The 18,612-nt window shown below is 53.9% G+C and overlaps 1 protein-coding gene across 3 annotated transcripts in view; it reads left to right on the forward strand.

Annotated features, from left to right (window-relative positions):
- SMG6 (SMG6 nonsense mediated mRNA decay factor) overlaps nucleotides 1-18,612 on the forward strand; it is a 108,135-nt gene that overhangs the window by 51,092 nt on the left and 38,431 nt on the right. For all 3 annotated transcript variants that reach the window (XM_065036954.1, XM_065036952.1, XM_065036953.1), the window contains exons 12-13: nucleotides 425-593; nucleotides 9,324-9,525. In XM_065036954.1, coding sequence (XP_064893026.1) covers nucleotides 425-593; nucleotides 9,324-9,525 — 371 coding nt within the window. The remainder of the gene's footprint in view (nucleotides 1-424; nucleotides 594-9,323; nucleotides 9,526-18,612) is intronic.

Here is an 18,612-nt window from a genome sequence, read left to right on the forward strand (position 1 = left end):
TGGGGCACTTGGGTTTCCCCGCAGTGTCCCAGGCTGTGCCCAGGTTACAGCTGAATCATCTGGCATGAAAACCCCTGATCTGTGCAGGCAAAATCAACTGGAAAAAAAGGATGGACACAGGGCATGCTTTCTGCCAGCTATTGGGAAACTTCCCAAGACGGAGACCTTAGGATCCTCTCTCTGTGACTGGTGCGCTAGCATCCCACTGCCTTCAATAAAAAGGGTCACAGGTGTCCCAGCTTGTCCCCCAGGCCAATCACGTAGAGAGAACAGATCTGGCTCTGCATATGGTCTGGGTTGTGGCTTTTCCCTTGTGTGTCCAAGACTGGGATGTTGGGATCCGTGTTGTGCATCCCCTGTCCCTGCCTGAGCCTGGCTCAGGGCTGTGGTGAGCGGCCTCAGCTCTCACGTCTTGTATTTGCAGTTCAGCCACAAGAGGTTGAGCAGGAGGATGAGGAAGACGACATCAAGGTCTCTGCCTTGCCCCAGGACCTAAAGGAGCTGCTCCCCAGTGTAAAGGTCTGGTCAGACTGGATGCTCGGACACCCGGACACCTGGAATCCTCCTCCGACCTCTCTGGAGCTCCCCAAACAGTACGTGCATCCTCTGCTCTGTCTTCTGCTGTCTGCTCCCTCCCTGAGCCCCTCGTGCCGCCTTTCCCCCTCGCTCATGCTCACTCCTGGCTGTGACACCCAGCAGAGACTTGCTACGCAGGGGATGTTCGGTGGGGACTTTCTTCACTGATGCGTCAGTGGGGTTGAAGTGTCTCTGGGGGGGCCTGGCAGGTGCCCTTTGCTTCCGTGTGCTAGGAAATGTCCCCTGAGCTGGATTTATACTTTCTGCTTAGGATGCGCCTCTGCTTTTGTTGGGATACATCTCCTTTACACGTTCTGCAGGCCCAGCCAGCTGAATAGGCAGGACCTTCCTCTCTGCAAGAGGAAAGTCCATTTCCAGCACAAATGGCAAGGTGTCGTTGCCTTTTTTTAACAGAATCAGGTTAACCTTGGTCAAGCTGGGCTGGCCCGGAGCAGCTTGCTCGTTCCTGGAGCTCCAAAAGTCATCTCCCTTCTGCTTCAGAAACAGCTTGTCTCTACCCCTGCAACACACAAAAGGGTTAATTTTCCAAACTGGCCAATTCCAGCCCATTAGTCCATAATGCGGACTAGGCAATTTGCATATTTTTGGACAGAAAATCGAGTGAAGGGGCCAAGTATGGAGTATGCGAAACAGTGTCTGAGCATGCTCCGTAGCTGCTTTCCCGCAGGATTTTCCATCTGCCTCTGGTACTCCGGATCCAGAGCCTGAAATCACGTCTTATTGTTAATCCAAAGGAGCCAGAACCCAGGGTGATGGGAAGACGCATTAAGAGTAATCCAGCAAAGTGGCTTAACCATTAATGGGTCCCCGCTCCATGCGTCAGGTCCAGTCCTGCTCTCCTAGTTTATTGCCTCTTACTCTAGTTCTTTTTCATTTGGCTGAGGAAATGGAAATCTCACACAGGAAGTTCTGGGCCTCATTTTGTGGAGATGGAGTCTGTTTTCTGTTTGTCGGCTGCTCGGTGTGGGACCGCTGCCTGCTCATGTGAACTGCTGCCCATCTTTGGGCAGGAACTCAAACTGGGATCTGTCACGTGAAAGCGCCTGCACCAATCCCCCCCTTCCTCTTGTGCTGGGAGCCGCTGAGCCCTTGGCGACGGGCAGCCTCGAGATGGAATTTCTGATCGGGTTTGCACAGCCAGGGCTTGGCGCCTTCCACGGGACGAGCTGCCTCCCCCTCATGCGGGGCCGCGTCCCCCCAGGGCTGCCGGAGCAGGTGCTGGTGGCTCCCGCTCACCCGTCAGGGTGGTAGAAGGTGGTGGTGGCCGCCCAGCCTGTGGTCCGTGGCTTTTTGGGGAGCAGGGAGTGTGGGTTGGGAGGCTCTGCAAGGTCTGCTTGGTGGAAGAATGAGGGTCTTCAGCTTGTAGCAGGAGCCCAATGGCTTCCCCACCTTGTCTTCTCCGTGGAGGGTGGCTGAGCAGCCCCTCTTGTCCCACCCTGCCCATGCTCTGGGCCGTGGACAACCTTCCTCATACTGACTGCCAGCTCCTCCATCCCAGAGCTCTTTGGCTTATCCATAGCGAGGAGATGAGCTGCTCCTCCAGCCCAGATCTCTAGTGTGGACCCAGCATCGCATGGCCAGGTGTTGGCGGCCCAGGACTGTGGGATGGCAGCAGCTCAGCTTCCCTGGAGATGTGGGTAGCGAGGAGTAGCAGGGAACTGGCTCCGCTCTTGGGCATGACCTGGGGCTTGCAACGCTTTCCCTGGAGGTGGGGAAGGAGGAGGGGAGCACTGGGTTGCTGTTTTGGCTCTACTGACACAAGCCTGGGGGCTGTTCAATAACCAGGTAGAATCACTGGGTCTGGGGGTTTAGATAGGAGCAGCTTCAAAGAAATTTTGGAAGTGAGAACCTGGATCAGAGCAGCAGGTGTGTTGGAGCAAGGCAAGGTTTATGGGCAGGGTGAGCTCAGGAGCGGGGAGAGCATCCGAGGAGCAACTGCAGATGCCAAGTTGCACAACTGAGTAAGGAGCCTGTGTCGTTCCACACATGCTCTGTGCCTCACAGTGCCACAAGGTCCCCACGAGTGCCACTGGAGAAGCTGGTTGGACACACTGAAACCACCTCCCAGCACCAAGCAGCCATTGCTGTCAGTTGCACGCAGAAAAGGGATGGTAAAAAAAAACCACCCAAAGCACAGAAGCACCGTGCAATGATGCCACAAATGTGCTAAAGCTTCTGGAAAAAACAGGCCCCATACCCACCTGGCAGGCCCTTAGGAGCAAAGGCCTGGCCCAGAGCTTGCATCAAAGTGCAGCTCGTCCGGGGCCAGCGCCACTGCCAGAATGACGGGCTGGGCTCGGGGCCAGCGGGGCAGCTTGTCAAGGCTCCGCCAGAGCCTAAAACCTGGGGCTGCTGGGGCTACATGTCCCAAGGCCTCCGCTCACACCGCATTTGCCATGTTTGCGATCGCTCATTCTTAGTAAGGGAAGAGAGCTGGGGGGATTTTTGAGAACGTCTAAACTCAGCCCAGCTGTGGCAGTTGGTTTATTGCTTTCAGCTGGTACTTGAACCCAGGTCCTGGTCTTGGAGTCTTTCCCAGGTTTAATCCCCGGAGCTTTCTCTGCAGCTGTATGACACTGTGCTGACCCTGAATGAGGATAGGAAAATAGAAACGGTGCCAAGCCAGAGTCTCTTTTTCATTTGGAGTCTGGCTGTCTGCCCATGACCAGGGTTACATAATGGGAAACATAGCTGGGGCTCTGGAGAGCCCGCGTTTCACCACGCTGCCCAGACCTTCGCGTTCTGATGCTATATATCTTCCTAATTGTAGCTCGGATGCATTTATCACACTGCTGGATTTGAGTCCTTACAATAAAAAAAAAAAAAAAGAAAAAAAAAAAGAAAGAAAGCCCACACCAAATTCCTCAGCTCGCTGCTTTTCCCCCTCGGACAGAGGTGGAGGGAAAGGTGTGAGGGGTGAGCGCTGCCGAAAGCCGACGCACGGCTGCAGAGTGGGCTCTGCGGAGCGGGGTGGGAGGCTCCGGAGGCTGCGTCTTTGGGGTCCTTTCCTTGGCGAGGGCTTGGGAATGAACGCTGGCTCCTGGCAGGCATCCGCTCCCTAGCTGAGGGCTCAGCGGTTCCAAATTCAAGCTGAATGAGAAGCTACACCTTTCCCCAAGCCCCCCCTCCTTGCTGTGGCGTGTTCATCCAGCTCTCAGCCACATCTGTGTGGTCACCGTCGCTCAGAGGATGCGCTGGTCCATGTTTTGAGGCCAGAAGGCCACGGAGAGGTGACGGGCTGCCTGGATCCCTCTCCTGGGGCTGCTCTGTGTATTTGAGAGGTGGGGGCTGTCACAGAGTCACAGAACGTCAGGCATTGGAAGCGACCTCAAAAGATCATCTAGTCCAATCCCCCTGCCAGAGCAGGAACACCCAGATGAGGTTCCCTCTACCTATTTGTGAGAGGGGCTCAGTGAATTTTCTGTGGCTCTTTTCTCGGGTGTTTCTAGAACAGAAGCTAAACCTCACCATGGACATCTCTGCTTCAGAGCAGCCGTGTCCTGTAGCTCGGGGATTTTGTGGCTGGACCAGGTCTTCTAGCAGCAGGCGACAGTCACTTCTGCATCTTAAAGTGAATTCAGATGTGCACGTTTCATGGCAAACATTGTGCTGAGGTCTGAACAGGAGGTCGTTTAAAGCAGTTGCATTGCCATATTCAACTGGGTTGGAGCAGCGTCTTTCAGATCAACTGTCCCCAGAAGTAATTTGTAGAGATTAGGGTGGAAAAGCAGTGTCCTGAGGAGCAGGGTGGATCTCCTAAGGCGGAGATATCAGCAGCAGATGGGACGCAAGGCGGATCTCCAAGGAGGCTGCTGTCGTTCAAGTGAATCCATCTCCTTTTGGGACATCTGGCTGAGGGGCTGAGATGGGTGAAGAGGGCTGGGCAGGGGAGAGCAAAGCTTCTCCTTACTCTACTTTGTTGCTGCAATTAATCCACTGCTAAACGAAGTGTGAGAATCGATGAGGAAGCCACTGGCTAGACAGACAAACTGCCGTAGGGCTGACCCTGGCAAATCTGTGCTCCTTCCACGCTGGAGCGAAGGGCCTCTCGGTTTGTGGAGACTGTCTGCAAGCATTTAAAAATGGTTAATTTAAACCAAGTATTAAATTAAATCCAAAAGCTCTGAGCACATTCTAGAGCTTTACCTTCCCAGAGAGATCTGCCAGATCGCTCTCATCACATCGCTCTTGTGGAGAAGTGTCACTGAGATGGCAGCTCCCACTGGGACAGATGGACAGAGCCTCGGACCGGGGTGCCAAGACCTTGCTGGAGTTTGCCGGGGAATAAATGGAAAATGCCTTTTGCAGATCTCAGCTTTAATTAGTAATGCTGGCCCACCAGAGTTTCCCTATCGAGACATCAAAGCGAGTATTCAGAGGTGTCTCGGCGGTGTAAACCTGGCTGAGAATGAAGGTGAAGTTGAGCGAAGCAGGAGCCAAAAGGCTCCGTGGGGAAGGGGGCTGTGGTGAGGCAGGGCTGGCTGGGACGACACTGCACCTCTCCTCGAGAGAACAGCTTCCCTCTGATTCCCAAGGCAGGTTCTCAGGAGGGAAATGGTTTGCAGACACCTGGCTGACCGAAGAGACAATGTGCAGGGCAGAGTGAGGGGAAATCACTGGTGCCACGGGGCAAAGGGGCTGTGACCAGCTCTGAGTCCAGGGCAGGCTTGGTGAATGCCTTTTGGGAAGAGCTCCCCCCACCAACCCCAATTGTTCCTTACAGAGGAGCTGCTTTTAGTTTGGCTTCCCATGGGCTGGAAGAGGAGACCCAGGAGGGGGATGTGGAGCACTTGGTGTGTGCAGGAGCTGGGGTGGGCACTGATGGGTGCCCATTGCCCAGCCCCAGGAGCTCAGGAGCCTGAGGCGTTTGCCATCTGGGCGGCCGGGGAGCACAATGCAGCGCTTCTTCTGCGCCGTGCTTTCCGGGTTTGTTCTGCAGCTGTGGAGTTGGACTGTGAGTGTTTAAACAAGCTGGTATTACACAGGAAACGGCCACCTCCACAGGCCCCCGCGGGCTTGTAACATGGGGTCATTGTGCTTGATATTAATCACCAGGCAGCCCGCAGCCCTACTGAAGATGGTGGCGAGCGCCGGCACAGCACCACGGCCAGCAGGGATCCGGTGCGCATCAGGCTCACTCCCATGCCCATCTCCCTGCACTGACCTCGGCTTGCCCCACATTTCAGTGTGTGCCTTTTGCCTCGCAGCGATGCATCCCCATCATGGGCATCCCTCTTTGGCAGGAGCCATCCCCGGTCTCACCGTGGCCGTGCTCTGCCCCAGGGCTGAGCTCCAGCCCCTGCGCGCTCGACTGCGCTTGTGTGACGCTCTCAGCGTCCTCTGGCCGGGCTGTGTCCTGTCGGCGTGCAGCTGGGCTGCGCTCACACTGACAGCTACATTAAACCTGGAATCCTGAGGCAATAAAAAAGAAATTAACTCTTATTTTTTTTTCCTCTCCTAGTGGAATAAGCAAATGTAAAATGTGTCTGCGGGGAAGTGAATGAACCCCCCGTTCTGAGGAAAGACCTCGCGCTAACCCCCTTCTCACTTCCTCGGTTAAAAGCTCTGAGAGCCTCATCCCTGTACCTGGGGCTGCGTGCCTGGGCTCGGTGTCAGTAATTCGGGGCCTCCCTCCACAGAGGGACCCCGAAGCCGTGGCACTGTGCATATGCAGGCACCTGGACCTGCTGTGGCTTTGCAGAGCAGCACTGGTGGGTGACATAAGCCAGAAACACCTGGAGGTGGCCCTGGTGGTGTCCTGGGAAGGGGCAGCAGAGAGAGGGCTCCTGATGGGGCTCCCCAGGGTTGTGCGACCTTCTGGGACAAGCGCAGGTCCCAGGAGGTGTCCCACTAGACTGTGTGGTGTCCACATGAGCCATTAGCCCTCGCTGGCTTTGCTGGTGGATAAATGAGCTTGGTGAGGCCAGTACTGGGAGATTCACTGCACAGGAGGAGCTGCAGCTGAGGGGAAGGCAGAAAACTGTCCAGATTTGCTCTCTGCAGTGCTACCTCTGTGTTGCAGGAGAAAACCAGAGCAGAAACGCCAACACCTTCTTCTTTGTTGGCTTTTTGAAGGCTCTGCAGGGTGTTGCATGTGAGAGGGTGCTGCCAGCGCTGGCGCGGAGCTGCTGGGGGTTGCACTGCAGTGAGATCTTGCTGCCTGGAGAGCCAGCACCGTCTGTGGTTTGACTGAAGGAAGCCCAGGGTAGAAACCTAACACGTCCAGTGCGAATGACAGATGTGGCGAGGCACCGTGAGGCTGTAGGGACCTGGGGATGAAGGGGGTAAAGTGACAGGGAATGCTCTCGCACTCGGGGGGGCAAGGGGCTGTCCTGGGGGTCTGGCAGCCGTGGTGGGGGAGGAAAGGGGACATTGGGCTGGGTGACTGCAAGGGTGTTAGCAGCTCGGTGACTGTTCACATGGTGCTTTTCTAACGTGGGTGCCAAGCTCTGTGGAGGGAGACAGCTCCTCTGCTTCGTCTGTGCTTCGCCACCCCTGCCCCGCCGTGGATCCCAGTCCTGCCCAGCATCCTACTGCTGCCCTCACCGGTTATCTCCATCCCTTCCCTGCAGCACTCTTTCTTGGGCAACAGAGGCGAGGTCTCAGCGATGTGTTTCTTTCCCTTCTTCTCCGCCCCAGCCCTGTGCACCTGGCTGGCCCAGCTCTCTGGGGTGTCCTCTGCATCAGCACCTGCTCCCAACACCCCTGTGTGCTCCTTCATAGAATCACAGAATAGTTGGGTTGGAAGGGACCTTCAAAGCTCATCCAGTGCCACCCCTGCCGTGAGCAGGGACATCTTCACCAGCTCAGGTTGCTCAGACCTGGGTCCAGCCTGGCCTGGGATGTCTCCAGGGATGGTTCATCCACCGCCTCCCTGGGAAACCTGGGCCAGGCTCTCACCACCCTCATTGTTAAAAATTTCTTCCTCACATCTAACCCTCCCCAATGGCTTCAGGCATTCTCCTTGATCCTTTCCCCCGCTGATGCCAGCAGCATTTCCACCTCCTCCATCCTGGTGTGGTCCCACCAGTGCGATGTGACCGTGCTCAGGCAGCCCAGCCCCGTTGCCAGCAGGGCACTGGGGGGGACTGAGCCTCCCAAGCCCTGCGCATCTCCCATGGGCAGAGCTGCCTTGGAGGTGGCCCAGAGCAGCCCTATCGCATCCGGTGCTTGTCTCTGCAGCCTGGGCCGGAGGATAAACTATCAGAGCTGTGGGGCAGTGGATCATTCCTCTTATTATTTTCTTCTTTTGCAGATAGGGGTCGTGGAAAGTTCAGTTCCTTTTAACCCTCGCAGCTCTGTTTATTTTCCAGCTGGTAGCACAAACGCAGCGTTTCCCATTACATCACAAAGGGCCTCGGACAGATCCCTCCAAAAAAAAAAGTGTTGCAACTGTTTATTTTTTTCCATATTTAAACATTTCTGACAGCCAGACCTGGCTGAGCCAAGCGATGGAGCTTTGTGAATGAACCCAGCTCCTGGTGTCTGTGTGCAGAAGGTTTTGAAGAACCTCTTCTCTGCAGCGTGCGGGCTGGGGCTGGCGGAGGGACGTGGGCGACTCTGCGTTACATGTGTGCTGATTACGTGCCGGGCTTTGATTAATGGCTCCTCATTCTGCCTGGCTCCCAGGACGCTCTTGAAAACAAGATGTTTCATTTCAGCGTGCTTTTCCTGGTACATTGATTCCCGTAAATAACCAAGCGCAGACTCTGTCCACCTGGAGCGGTTCAAAGAGCAGGGGCCTCCCTCCCGCCAGCCCTGGGCCGGTCACTGCTGCGGCTCCGGTGATGCTGGGGCCGCTCCACGCTTTTCAGTGCCCCAGGGGTGTGGGGAGGAGGACCAGCCTTCCTCACTGCCACCAGAAGCAGATCAACCCCAGTTTCCCTTATTCCCTGCTTTTATTGTGGTATATGCACTAAGAAAACCTCAACGTGAGTGCTTTGAGAAATGAGAGGGGGAAATGTGGTACGAGGCAGCCTGGTCGGTGTGGTGCCCCCATGCTTGTTGCCTGATTCCCCATCTCTGGCCATCCCCAGGGTGTGCTGAGCAGTGGGGATGTGTGACGGGGATGCACGGGGAGCAGTCCAGGGCCTTGTGTTCACACCCAGCACTGCCGCTCCGGCAAGGTGAGACACCGCAGAGGCAGCTTTGCAGGTCACTCGCAAAGTGTTGAAACCCTGGCCAGAAGCAAAACACGGCTTAACCTCCCTGTGGCTGGGGTTTGACTAAAAAAATCTCATGCTGCAACACGTGATTGTAGCAGAAAATAGCCAGGCTGAGAGGGTGTGCTGGGCTGGAGCCCTCCAGGTGCCTCTTTTACCCCGACAGCAATGCAGGGTCTCAGTCTGTCCTCCCAGCAGGCTTTAAAATTGAGTAAAAAGCAGCATTTCTCCCATCTGGAGTGATCTGGGTGCTGCATGGGGAAGCTGCTCCCCGCTCGGGAGCGGGCAGAGCTGGGCAGAGCAGCGGGAAAGGCGAGATCCCGGGATCCATCCCCATCCCGGGGGACAGAGAGGCCGGTGTCGGCGCTCGGGGGCGAGGGTTTCGGAGCCCTCCCGGGTTCGGTGCCAGTGCAGCTGTGGCTGGAGCCCTCCCGGTGGGGTCGGTTCGCCGCGGCGGTGGCGTGCCTTGCCTCGCCTCACCTCTCTGGTATTCGCTGCAGCGTTGCAGGCAACTCCCAGCGCATTCCAGCCCCAAATTGCTCACGTCTCTCCTCGTTCTCCCAGGGTCTCAGTAGATGTGTGGGCGACGCTGGCTGACTTCTGTAACATACTGACCACAGTGAATCAGTCGGAGGTGCCCTTGTACAAGGACCCAGATGACGACCTTGCCCTGCTTAGCCTGGAAGAGGATCGGCTGCTCTCGGGCTTCGTTCCCCTGCTGGTCGCCCCCCAGGAGCCCTGCTACGTGGAGAGGACCTCGGACAAGGTCAGCAGTAGGCCAAACATCCCCCCTTCGATTCCTCCAGACTTTTTATTCTTGGGAAGTTTTCTGTGCAAACGGAACACGATTAAGTCATTGAGAAGGGTGTTAAGGGAAAATATCGACCTTTCAGCCGCTGACATCCAGCTCTGTGTCATGAAAACCCCTCTCGACTTCCTCTGGTGTGTGTGTGCTCGCTGGCATGTTGTATATACGATCATTTCCTCACTTGTTTAAATAGTGCAGCTTGTGTTGGCAGTGCTCTCAGTGCACTCCAAATGGTTTGCATCATGCTTAAAGCACCCTCCCCCTCCCCCCGGCCACAAAACTCTGCCTTAGGAAGGCAGCCAGGACTTTTTTCCTTCTCTAAAGAGGAGAGTGATAAATAGGTGACTAGAGAGAAGCAGACACCATGTGTTAACGTACAAAAGGCTTTTAGGAATATGAAGCATTCCCCACTGCCCTCTCTCTATTTTCCTTTCTTTGCTCTAGGAGCCCATTCTAGCCTGAACTTTCCTTTGGCTGTTTGTTTTTAGAATAATGAAATCAGTTCCCTTGTTGATGTGGGGTTTTGGGTCTGCTCTCTGCCACCACCTGGCCAGGAGGGACCTGGGGAGCCGGGGGGGGCTGCACTTGGAGAGTGTGTCTGAACCTGATGGGGGATGGAAGAGGCACAATGGCATTTGTTTTGCGTGCCCTCCGAGGCACGGCAGGATGAGCGTGGCTCTCAACAGTTTCCTGCTTGGAGGCAGAATCGCAGCACCAGAAACGCTGCTCATCTGGGGAAGCCGCAGCGTTGCCTTCCCCGAGCGGTTGGTGCTACGGGAGGAGAAGTGGAGCTGGTTTCTGTGGAGAGGCAGCGTGTGACAGTGGCAGCGTGCCTTCCCGTGTGCCGCTTCTTCTTGACGCTTTCCCAAAATGACGGTGAGAAATTTAGGACCTTTTGTCACAGAGGGACCCAAGAGGTGCAGATTTCTGTTTCACTTCTCTGTCTGCCCTGCCCGTGCTCACAGCGCTGCCCGCGGCAGAGGGGAAACAGGGTCCCAGTAAAACCAAGAGCCCTCCCAGTTTGGGGAAGCACCTCAGTCCAGGAAGTCACTGTGGAAAAATGGATTTTCAAGCCTCTATTTGAACGGGTTAAAATAACAAGCAAGCTGTTGCTGCCCTAAGGTAGCCTGTTCTCCCAGCGTGTGCTGTGGGCTCTCGCGGGGTTCTGCTGGGGACAGTCTCACTGGGACAGTCCCACTGGGGCTCTTTCCCCAGCAGCTCCACCCCAGAGCCCCCAGCAGCCAGGCAGGTGACTGAGCAGCCTGGTCTGGTGCCCCATAACTTGTTGGCGGGGAACGGTATTCCCTGCACTCTGCCTCTTCTAACCACACACCGGTTTATCCGGAGTGCCATCTACCTGCCCTGCCAGGCACTTGCACTCGTGTGTAGAAGAGATGTATCTGTGTCCTATAGCTACACCTGAGCTGTGTTTTCTCGCTGTCTGGGGTCTCTGTAGTTCTGGTGCTTTATAAGCAAATTGTACATGACTGGCAGGAGCTGGTGCCCTGCACAGCACAGCAGCAGCCACCCCACGATCCAGGATTATTGGGCATGGTGGTACCAGCTCAGCTCTGCTGAAACAGCAACACAGATCCCAGAGAGAAGAAGCCAGGCCTGGCTGTGTCCGTCCTCCTTTTCTTTCTTTATTCTTTTTTTTCTTTTACTGCTTCTGTAGGTCTTGTTTGGTTTGAAAGGAGTTGACTTCGGAACCGTGATCCCACCTGGCTGGGGTGTTCGCTCGTGTTTGCGCAGGTCTGATTGTGCGTCAGTTGTGTTGTCCTGTCTCCTGGGCTCTGCTTTACACACCAAACACATCACACACAGGTAGATGGAGGAGCTCACTGGTAGCAGCACTACCCAGGACATGCTGAGCAAAAGCCACAGGTTCCGCAAGGTCTCTTCTCAATCCCATACTGACCAGTGTTCTCATTAATGGTCAGACTGGTGAAACAGCAGGTGTGCGTATTCACTTTGCAGAGGAGACCCAAGAGGGTTTAAGGGGAGGCCAGTGAGACAGAGCAGGGATCTCAAAAGCCTGACTTCCAAGAAGGGATTGGAAGAACTGGGGCTTTTTAGTCTAGAGGAAATTCAGGGAAAATGCGGTGAGCTGTTGCAGAGAGGAGGAGAACAAGCTGTTGTCCAGCTGCATGCTGAAAAGCACAGGAAGGAATGGGCACAAATGGCAGCAAAATAGATTAAGGCTAGACTTTAGGAAAGGCTTCATACCTTTGGGTAGTTAAGCACTTGAAAGCAGCCTCCTTGGCAATTCTGCAGAATCTCTTCAGCCGTGGAGATTTTTAAAAGCAGGCTGGATGCCTCTCTCAGGTACAACTCGGGTGGAGGCGAATACCTTGGAAAAGGAGGCAAAGTGACCTCTTTGGATGCTTCTACCCCATTTTCTGTGATTCGGTAATGCTGTAGAAAGGGGCTGGAGTGGCAGCTGTGTCATTACAGTCAAAGAATTACCTTGTTGCACAAACCTTCTCCTTCTGCCTTATTAATGAGCTCAATTATTTGACTCCAGAAGTGGGGTGTTGCAGAGGGCAGTGCAGACCAAGCCAGGAAGGTACAACTGAGAGACACGAACCCATGTGCCTTTCACAAATGACCATGAGCAAAATACAAAAAGCCACTTTCCTGTAAAGAAGCCCCAAATTCAACTTAACCGCAGGACCTTTGTGTGCGGTGCCCCCGTCCACCATCTGCTCCCTGCCCTCCCTTCAGCGTGCAGAGCCCAGATGAACGTGACTCCTCAGCAGATGCACCTCTGAGCTGTTTGGAGTGGAAGGGGCTGCGTCCATGCTGAGCGTGGTGGCACAAGGGGACCCTGAGCCTCCCGCGTTCCACATCCAGCTGCATTGCACAAACTTTCCCGTTTTTTGCGTGCTTCTAGTTGGTTGCCAGTTGACCGAGTTGCGAGCAGGTGAGAAATGCTGTCTCCATGCAGCAAGAGCTCTTTTCAGTGCTGATTTTCCACTGCCGTTTAGCAGGAGTTGGTTTTTTGCACCCGATCTTTCTCTCACGTTCTCAGTCTTGGCCCAGTTTTCAGCCCGTGTTCCTGACGGTTGTTTGCCGAAGAGGCAAAGAAAACATTCTGCTCTTTGTATGGCACCTGTGAATGTCTGTGAGCTGGGAGGAGGGCTGTGGTGTGCCAAAGTGGCTCTGGGAAGCTCACCGTCACACCTTTCCTATTACTTGCGTGGCTAGGAAGAGACAGTAGGCTTTCTACAGCAAGGATGGTATCTCACCTTACTTGCTGATGCTCCAAATCCTTACTCTGTGCTTTTGCACCATAGTGTTTTTAACGAATTTGCAAAATTTTGGAGGAAATGAATCTGTTGAAGGGCAAGACTGGAGAGTATTGGATTTAAAATGGTGTTAGGTTATTGGCTTCACCAGGAGGATGGTTGTTTTGTAAGCTGTATAGGACAAACACTCTGCTTGCCACTTCTTTCTGTTCTCCCCGTCCCATTTAGCAGATGGAGCACAGTATTCAGCCAGAATTTCTCAGCAAGTTTTTGAGCATTTGGCCTGGCTCTTATTTTGAGTGAAAATGTTCTGACTCCATTCGTTGCCATGAAGCCGTGCGTTCGGATTCCTCCTGGAGCCAGTGTGACACTTAGAGCTTCCCATCGTCTCCTGCGCTGTCGCTGAAGCTGTAACCAACAAAAGCTGGCTCGGGGGTGAGCAGAACTTGGTGATGTTTTCCTGGGCGTATGTTGGGCAGATATCCATTGCAGCTTGTGGGATGGAACAACATCGAACGTACCAGTCAACAGCAAACTATGCAGCCTGGTGCCTGAGCTGTCAGACTGGTGTCTGCAGCATTTGCAGCTGAAGGAGATGCTGCCAGGATTGTACCCGAGGAAAGAGCAGGGAACAACAGCACGGCTGAGTTAAGGATCGGGAAGAAAAAATGATGATAACTGTGGATTCATCAGGTGGTGCTGCTCTGAGGGATTTGTAATAGAAAACATGTGGGTTATGTTGAGGTTAAAGCAAGTCGTGGTGCATCTGAGCTGAGTGTGGGCCTGGTCTTATGCAGCCCTGGGGCATGTCCTGGGCTCCTCAGCTCCTGCTGGACCCTCTGTCTTAGGAGCGTCCTGCTCCATGGTGGCGAGGCTGGAAGAGGCCGCGGATCACCGGGTGTGCAGCAGAGCAGGGAGGTCCTTCTCCATGCAGGCACACGATCGCCCGCATCCCTGCAAGCTCTGCGTGGGCTCGACCCATGCGTCACCCAAACCTGCGACCGCAACCCCCGCGCTCCCCCAGCCAGGGAGACGCGGAGGAGAAAGTGTTAATGTCCCTTCCCACAATAAACCTCTCTGCATGGGGGGTCCTGAAACCTGAGCTTCTCTCTCCTCCCCCAGCCCTGACACACGTTAATAAAAGGTTTTTAAACGCCAATAAAAAGGCAGCAGCCCCAGCTCACCAGGTTCGGGGCCCAGGGTCCTTGGGAAGGCACTTCACAAATGTGTTTTTTGCATTTTCAGGCTTTTGGCTGGTGAATAAGATTGAGGAGAAATACTCCTTCCCCTGATAACAATACAGTGAGACGCAGGATCAGCAGTGTGTGGATTAAAACCAGACGGTGCATGATTAATACATATGCTTATAGGGCTAGTCACTGTGGTTCCCTCCTCTGAAACAGAAAGACACTTTTTTTTCCCCCTCATGTGCATGCTCGTGTGTGGAGTGGACTGTCTCAGATACTCACCGCTCAGCCTCAACCCTGCCTCACCCCAGCAGGCAAATGAAAGCTCTAAAATGCAAGGCTCTGAACAATAACCAGCAATATTTTACAGCCAGGTACCGCGCGGCTCCTCCAGCTCCAGGGTGGCCAGTTTGCTTCCCACACTTGGGGCAGTTCTTGTTTCACAAGGACTTGCTTCCTGCTCTTTGCACTCCTCAGCTGTCAGTGCAGATAGCCTAAAATCCAAACTTTGTTCTCCTTAGAAAACACAAATCTTTCCTCTGTGCTGTCCAACCCAGGTGGACACTCCAAATTTGACTTTCTCTTTAGCTGCTCTAGATCTGCAGAGCTGGTAGCCTTTGAATTAGCTATCTAAGAGCCTTTCATAGTAGGCTTGGGCTAAAATTAGTCCTGTCTTGTTATTCACTTATTTACAGTATTTCAGTCTTCTTAAAACTCGCCGATATCTCTTGGCAGTGTGTAGTCCTGTCTGATGCGTCTTGGAACGGCCACCCCAGGAGGAACAGCTCTCGGAGTTCTGTCACACATCTAAGCACCAGGCGTTTGATCCTTTCTGAGACCTGGTGGCTCCTGGAATGCCAGGGATGCAATCCACATTGGGGTGGCCACAGTACAGTGATTTTGGGAGGACTTCTTGCAAGGCATCAGAGGAAAGGTAGCAAGACCAGGACTGTGAGAGCACAAACTCTTTGTAAGCAAAGAGAAAACCCCAGTGAGCAAATGTAACTGTTTTCTCAGCATCCTTTCCATATTCCCATTCCATAGCCCTTGAGCATCTCCCTCCAACTGGCAGGCAAACACGCTCAGCCCATGAGAGCGAGAGCTTCCAGCTTGGAGTTTGATCCAGAGAGGAAAAGGGAAACTGTGAGCAGAGATCGGAGCCCCAAGCAGGAGAGTCCAAGGAGGAGTCATCCTTGAAAAACTCCTTCCATTCCTGCCTGCCTCGGTTTCCAAACAAGCAGTGAAAGATGCTGCCCCGGGCAGCCCTGCTCGGAGCGGGGACTTGGCAGGAGCTGGCAGCCCCGAGGCAGTGAATTTAGAAATGTTTACATTTTCTGACCAGTATCTGAACTCCATCCCAGCCTCGACCTTCCCTTTCATGTGGTGCCTTTGGATTGTAAAAGGCAATTAGGCTAAATTATGGGCCATGTTGGAAGATGATGTCATTGGGTGATGGAGGAGAGGTTGGATTTTATGCCACCGCAAAGGTAGCGGGCAGAACATGACCTGCTTTGAAGTCCTCGTCCATCCTTGGCATTTGTGCTTTGCCTTTGCCAGGTGTCATTAGCACAATGGGAAGTGTCAAACAGGGTCCATGTCCCCAGATCAGGGTGGCAGAGGAGGGTATATTGGTGTCTGTTGTGCTGTTTTAAATATATCTTCACAGAAATGGGCTCAAGTACCATCCTGGTGTCTGCTGCTGCATGTCCTTGGGCTGCGCAGTGCGTCTTCCAGAGAGGTGGACTGGTCACTTACTGTTTGGTCTTGGTTTTCAGTCGTTCTTTAAGCTAAAGAGGTTTTGAGCATATTCTTAAAACTACATTTCTCCAGCTGAAGGTGAAGGGAACTCATTACAAACAAGCCCTAGTGCTGCGCGAGGACACTGAATACAGCCCTGGAGAAATTTGCAATGTGGAATAATAGTTCAAGCTCTTAAAAGAGAGGGGGGTGGGTTTAAAAAGAAAAAAAAATACTGCTATAAATCTAGCGAGTGGAATCTGAGGGAAATGATCCCATCTGGAAAACTCCAGCGCTGGTGCTGCTGAAGGCTTAAGGAGCGATGCAGATCGCAAAAAGAAAACCCTGCAGTCTGAGGATGACAGGCTGCGTAATTGATGTCCATCGCCACTGGTACTCTGCCAGTTGATGTTGGCTCCCTTCCAGCGTGCTGCAATTTTGGGGCCAGGTGTGAAGCGTTTCTGTTCCGTCTTGTTCCCAAGCACCTACAGAAGCCTCACACATCTCACTCGAGGCTGCAGCCCTGTAGGAAACAGCTGTACAGGTAGAGGTGAAAGGAAATGTCACAGCTGGGCTTGGAGTACTCCCCCGTGCCTTGCCTAGGGCTCTATCTTGGGGTGGGGGCTGCTCTCCCGCCCCCGTGCCGGGTTTGGGGAGGTGGCCACTGTCACAAGCACACCTGCCTGTCTGTCAGCAAGGGGCTTTGAACATCAGGGAGCTGCTGGGAAGAATGTACAGGTCAGAAACCCCCTTTTTCAAAGCGTGTGTGTCAGTCCTGGGGGTGGGAAACCCAGCCCGGGAGAGCCCCCAGACCCTGGTGAACTGCGGCCATCTCCTCCGATCCCTTCTCCTTCAGGAAAACATGGGGAAGTTTCCAAGAGAGTAAGAGCAGGTCTAGTAGGAAGCACTCAGCCTTGGTTTCAAAAGGCTGAGAACCCATCCGGATCTTTAGCAAATTGTTGCAGGAACCGATTTTAATCCCTGTGAAATGCATATGTTATTTCCAGGCTAAATTTATTTTGTCTCTGTTTCCACTAATTGAGTCTTGCTGTAGGTTGGGAAGTCCTCCATTGCATCTCTGACCCCGATATATAAATGTGTCCCCTTGTCCCCATCTTTTGATAAGCTGAATAGATGAAGTGAGAGACGTGATGGTTTGGATCCCCTGCGCCATTCTCATGGTGTTTCAGAGCTGTGGCTGCCCAGGCTCCATGTGTTGCTCTGTGAGCTGCTGCACCAGCTTGGAAGGACAAGTGACCAAGTGACCACTGTGCTCCGCTGCCCTTCTCATCCCCATCAGACACTACCAGCATCCCACCACCTTTGCTCCTACAAGGACAACTTTGCATTTAGCTGTATTAGACAGCACGTTGTTTGCTCGTGAGTAGGTGACTGAGTGATTTTGAGATTTTTTTACTCTGTTGGTGAATTGCTCTTGTTGGTGAATTGAGAGGGTAGGAGACGGTGTCTAATCTCCAGGCTTTATCAGTAAAGGTTTTCTTTGTTCAGGTCACTGAACCTATTGTTAAGCGGCATAAGCCCAAGCAAGCTTCCCCGCGGCCCCGCCAGGACTGCCCTCCTGTTTACGCTGACATTTTAAGACCTCTGTTGACCAGATTTTAATCCACTCTGTATCCTGTGCACTGCAGTCTCTGGGGCATACTGGCTGTTCACATCCTCTCGTCCCAGCCATGCAGAGCGCTCGGGCTGGGGACAGCTGCCTGCCTGACGACACACGGCTGTGGCACCGAGCTGCAGACACAGTGTTGAAAGCAGCAGGAGCTCAGAGCTCTGCAGCCACTTTGCCACAGCCAAGCGTTAACAGATCCCGTAGCCATGGTGAGGAGGAACGGACCTCTGGTGAGACCCCACCTGGAGTCCTGCGTCCAGCTCTGGTTCCTCAGCACAGGGCACACATGGACCTGCTGGAGAGGCACCAGAGGACCCACAGAAATGATCCGAGGCTGGAACAGCTCTGCTGGGAGGACAGGCTGAGAGAGTTCGGAGGATCAGCTGGAGAAGAAAGTCTCCGAGGAGACCTTATTGGGGCCTTCCTGTACTTAAAAGGGGCTGATAAGGAAGATGCGGACAGACTTTTTAGCAGGGCCTGTTGTGATAGGACAAGGGATGATGGTTTTATACTAAAGGAGGGGAGATTCAGGCCAAACATAAGGAGGAAATATTTTACGCTGAGGGTGGTGAAACACTGTCCCAGGTTGGCCAGAGAGGTGGTAGATGAACCATCCCTGGCGACATCCCAGGCCAGGCTGGATGGGGCTCTGCTCAACCTGAGCTGGTGAAGATGTCCCTGCTCATGGCAGGGGTAGCACTGGGGGAGCTTTGAAGGTCCCTTCCAAACCAAACCATTCTATGATCTAACAGTAGCTCTAGCCAGCCCTCTGCAGAGCTGGGGTCCTGCTGCTTTGCCTCTGTCCTGAAGCTGAGAGCTGCTGTGTGGGAACTGCAGTCTCACTACGAGGTGAGGAACCACCTGCCAACGTGTTAAGATCCAGTTACACGTGTTCACTTAATGAGCCTGTTTGTGAGTGTGAGGGTGACTTTGTGGTCTGGACATGGCTTGCGGGGAAGTATGAGGTGTTGCCTTCCAGGCAGCCCCATCTCTTGGGGGGGAAGCAGGAAGGGAAGAACCAGCTGTTGGTGGAAACAACCTTCCCTGTTCCTGCGATGCCTCTTTCCTGGCACCCAGAGGGAGTGAGCAGCACCCCGGTGCATGGGAAAGCCGTGGGGAATTTGCTCAAGTGACACTCGTGACGTTTCCACCCTTTCCTTCCCTGCCTTCTCCCAGCTTTGGATCCACCTCTACCACTCCTCCAAGCTGGGCTTGGACCGGGTGCTTTAGCCACTGTGTCGTC

This window comes from Columba livia, chromosome 20 (genome assembly GCF_036013475.1).
Source record: "Columba livia isolate bColLiv1 breed racing homer chromosome 20, bColLiv1.pat.W.v2, whole genome shotgun sequence".
In the NCBI taxonomy this organism is placed as follows: Eukaryota; Metazoa; Chordata; class Aves; order Columbiformes; family Columbidae; genus Columba; species Columba livia.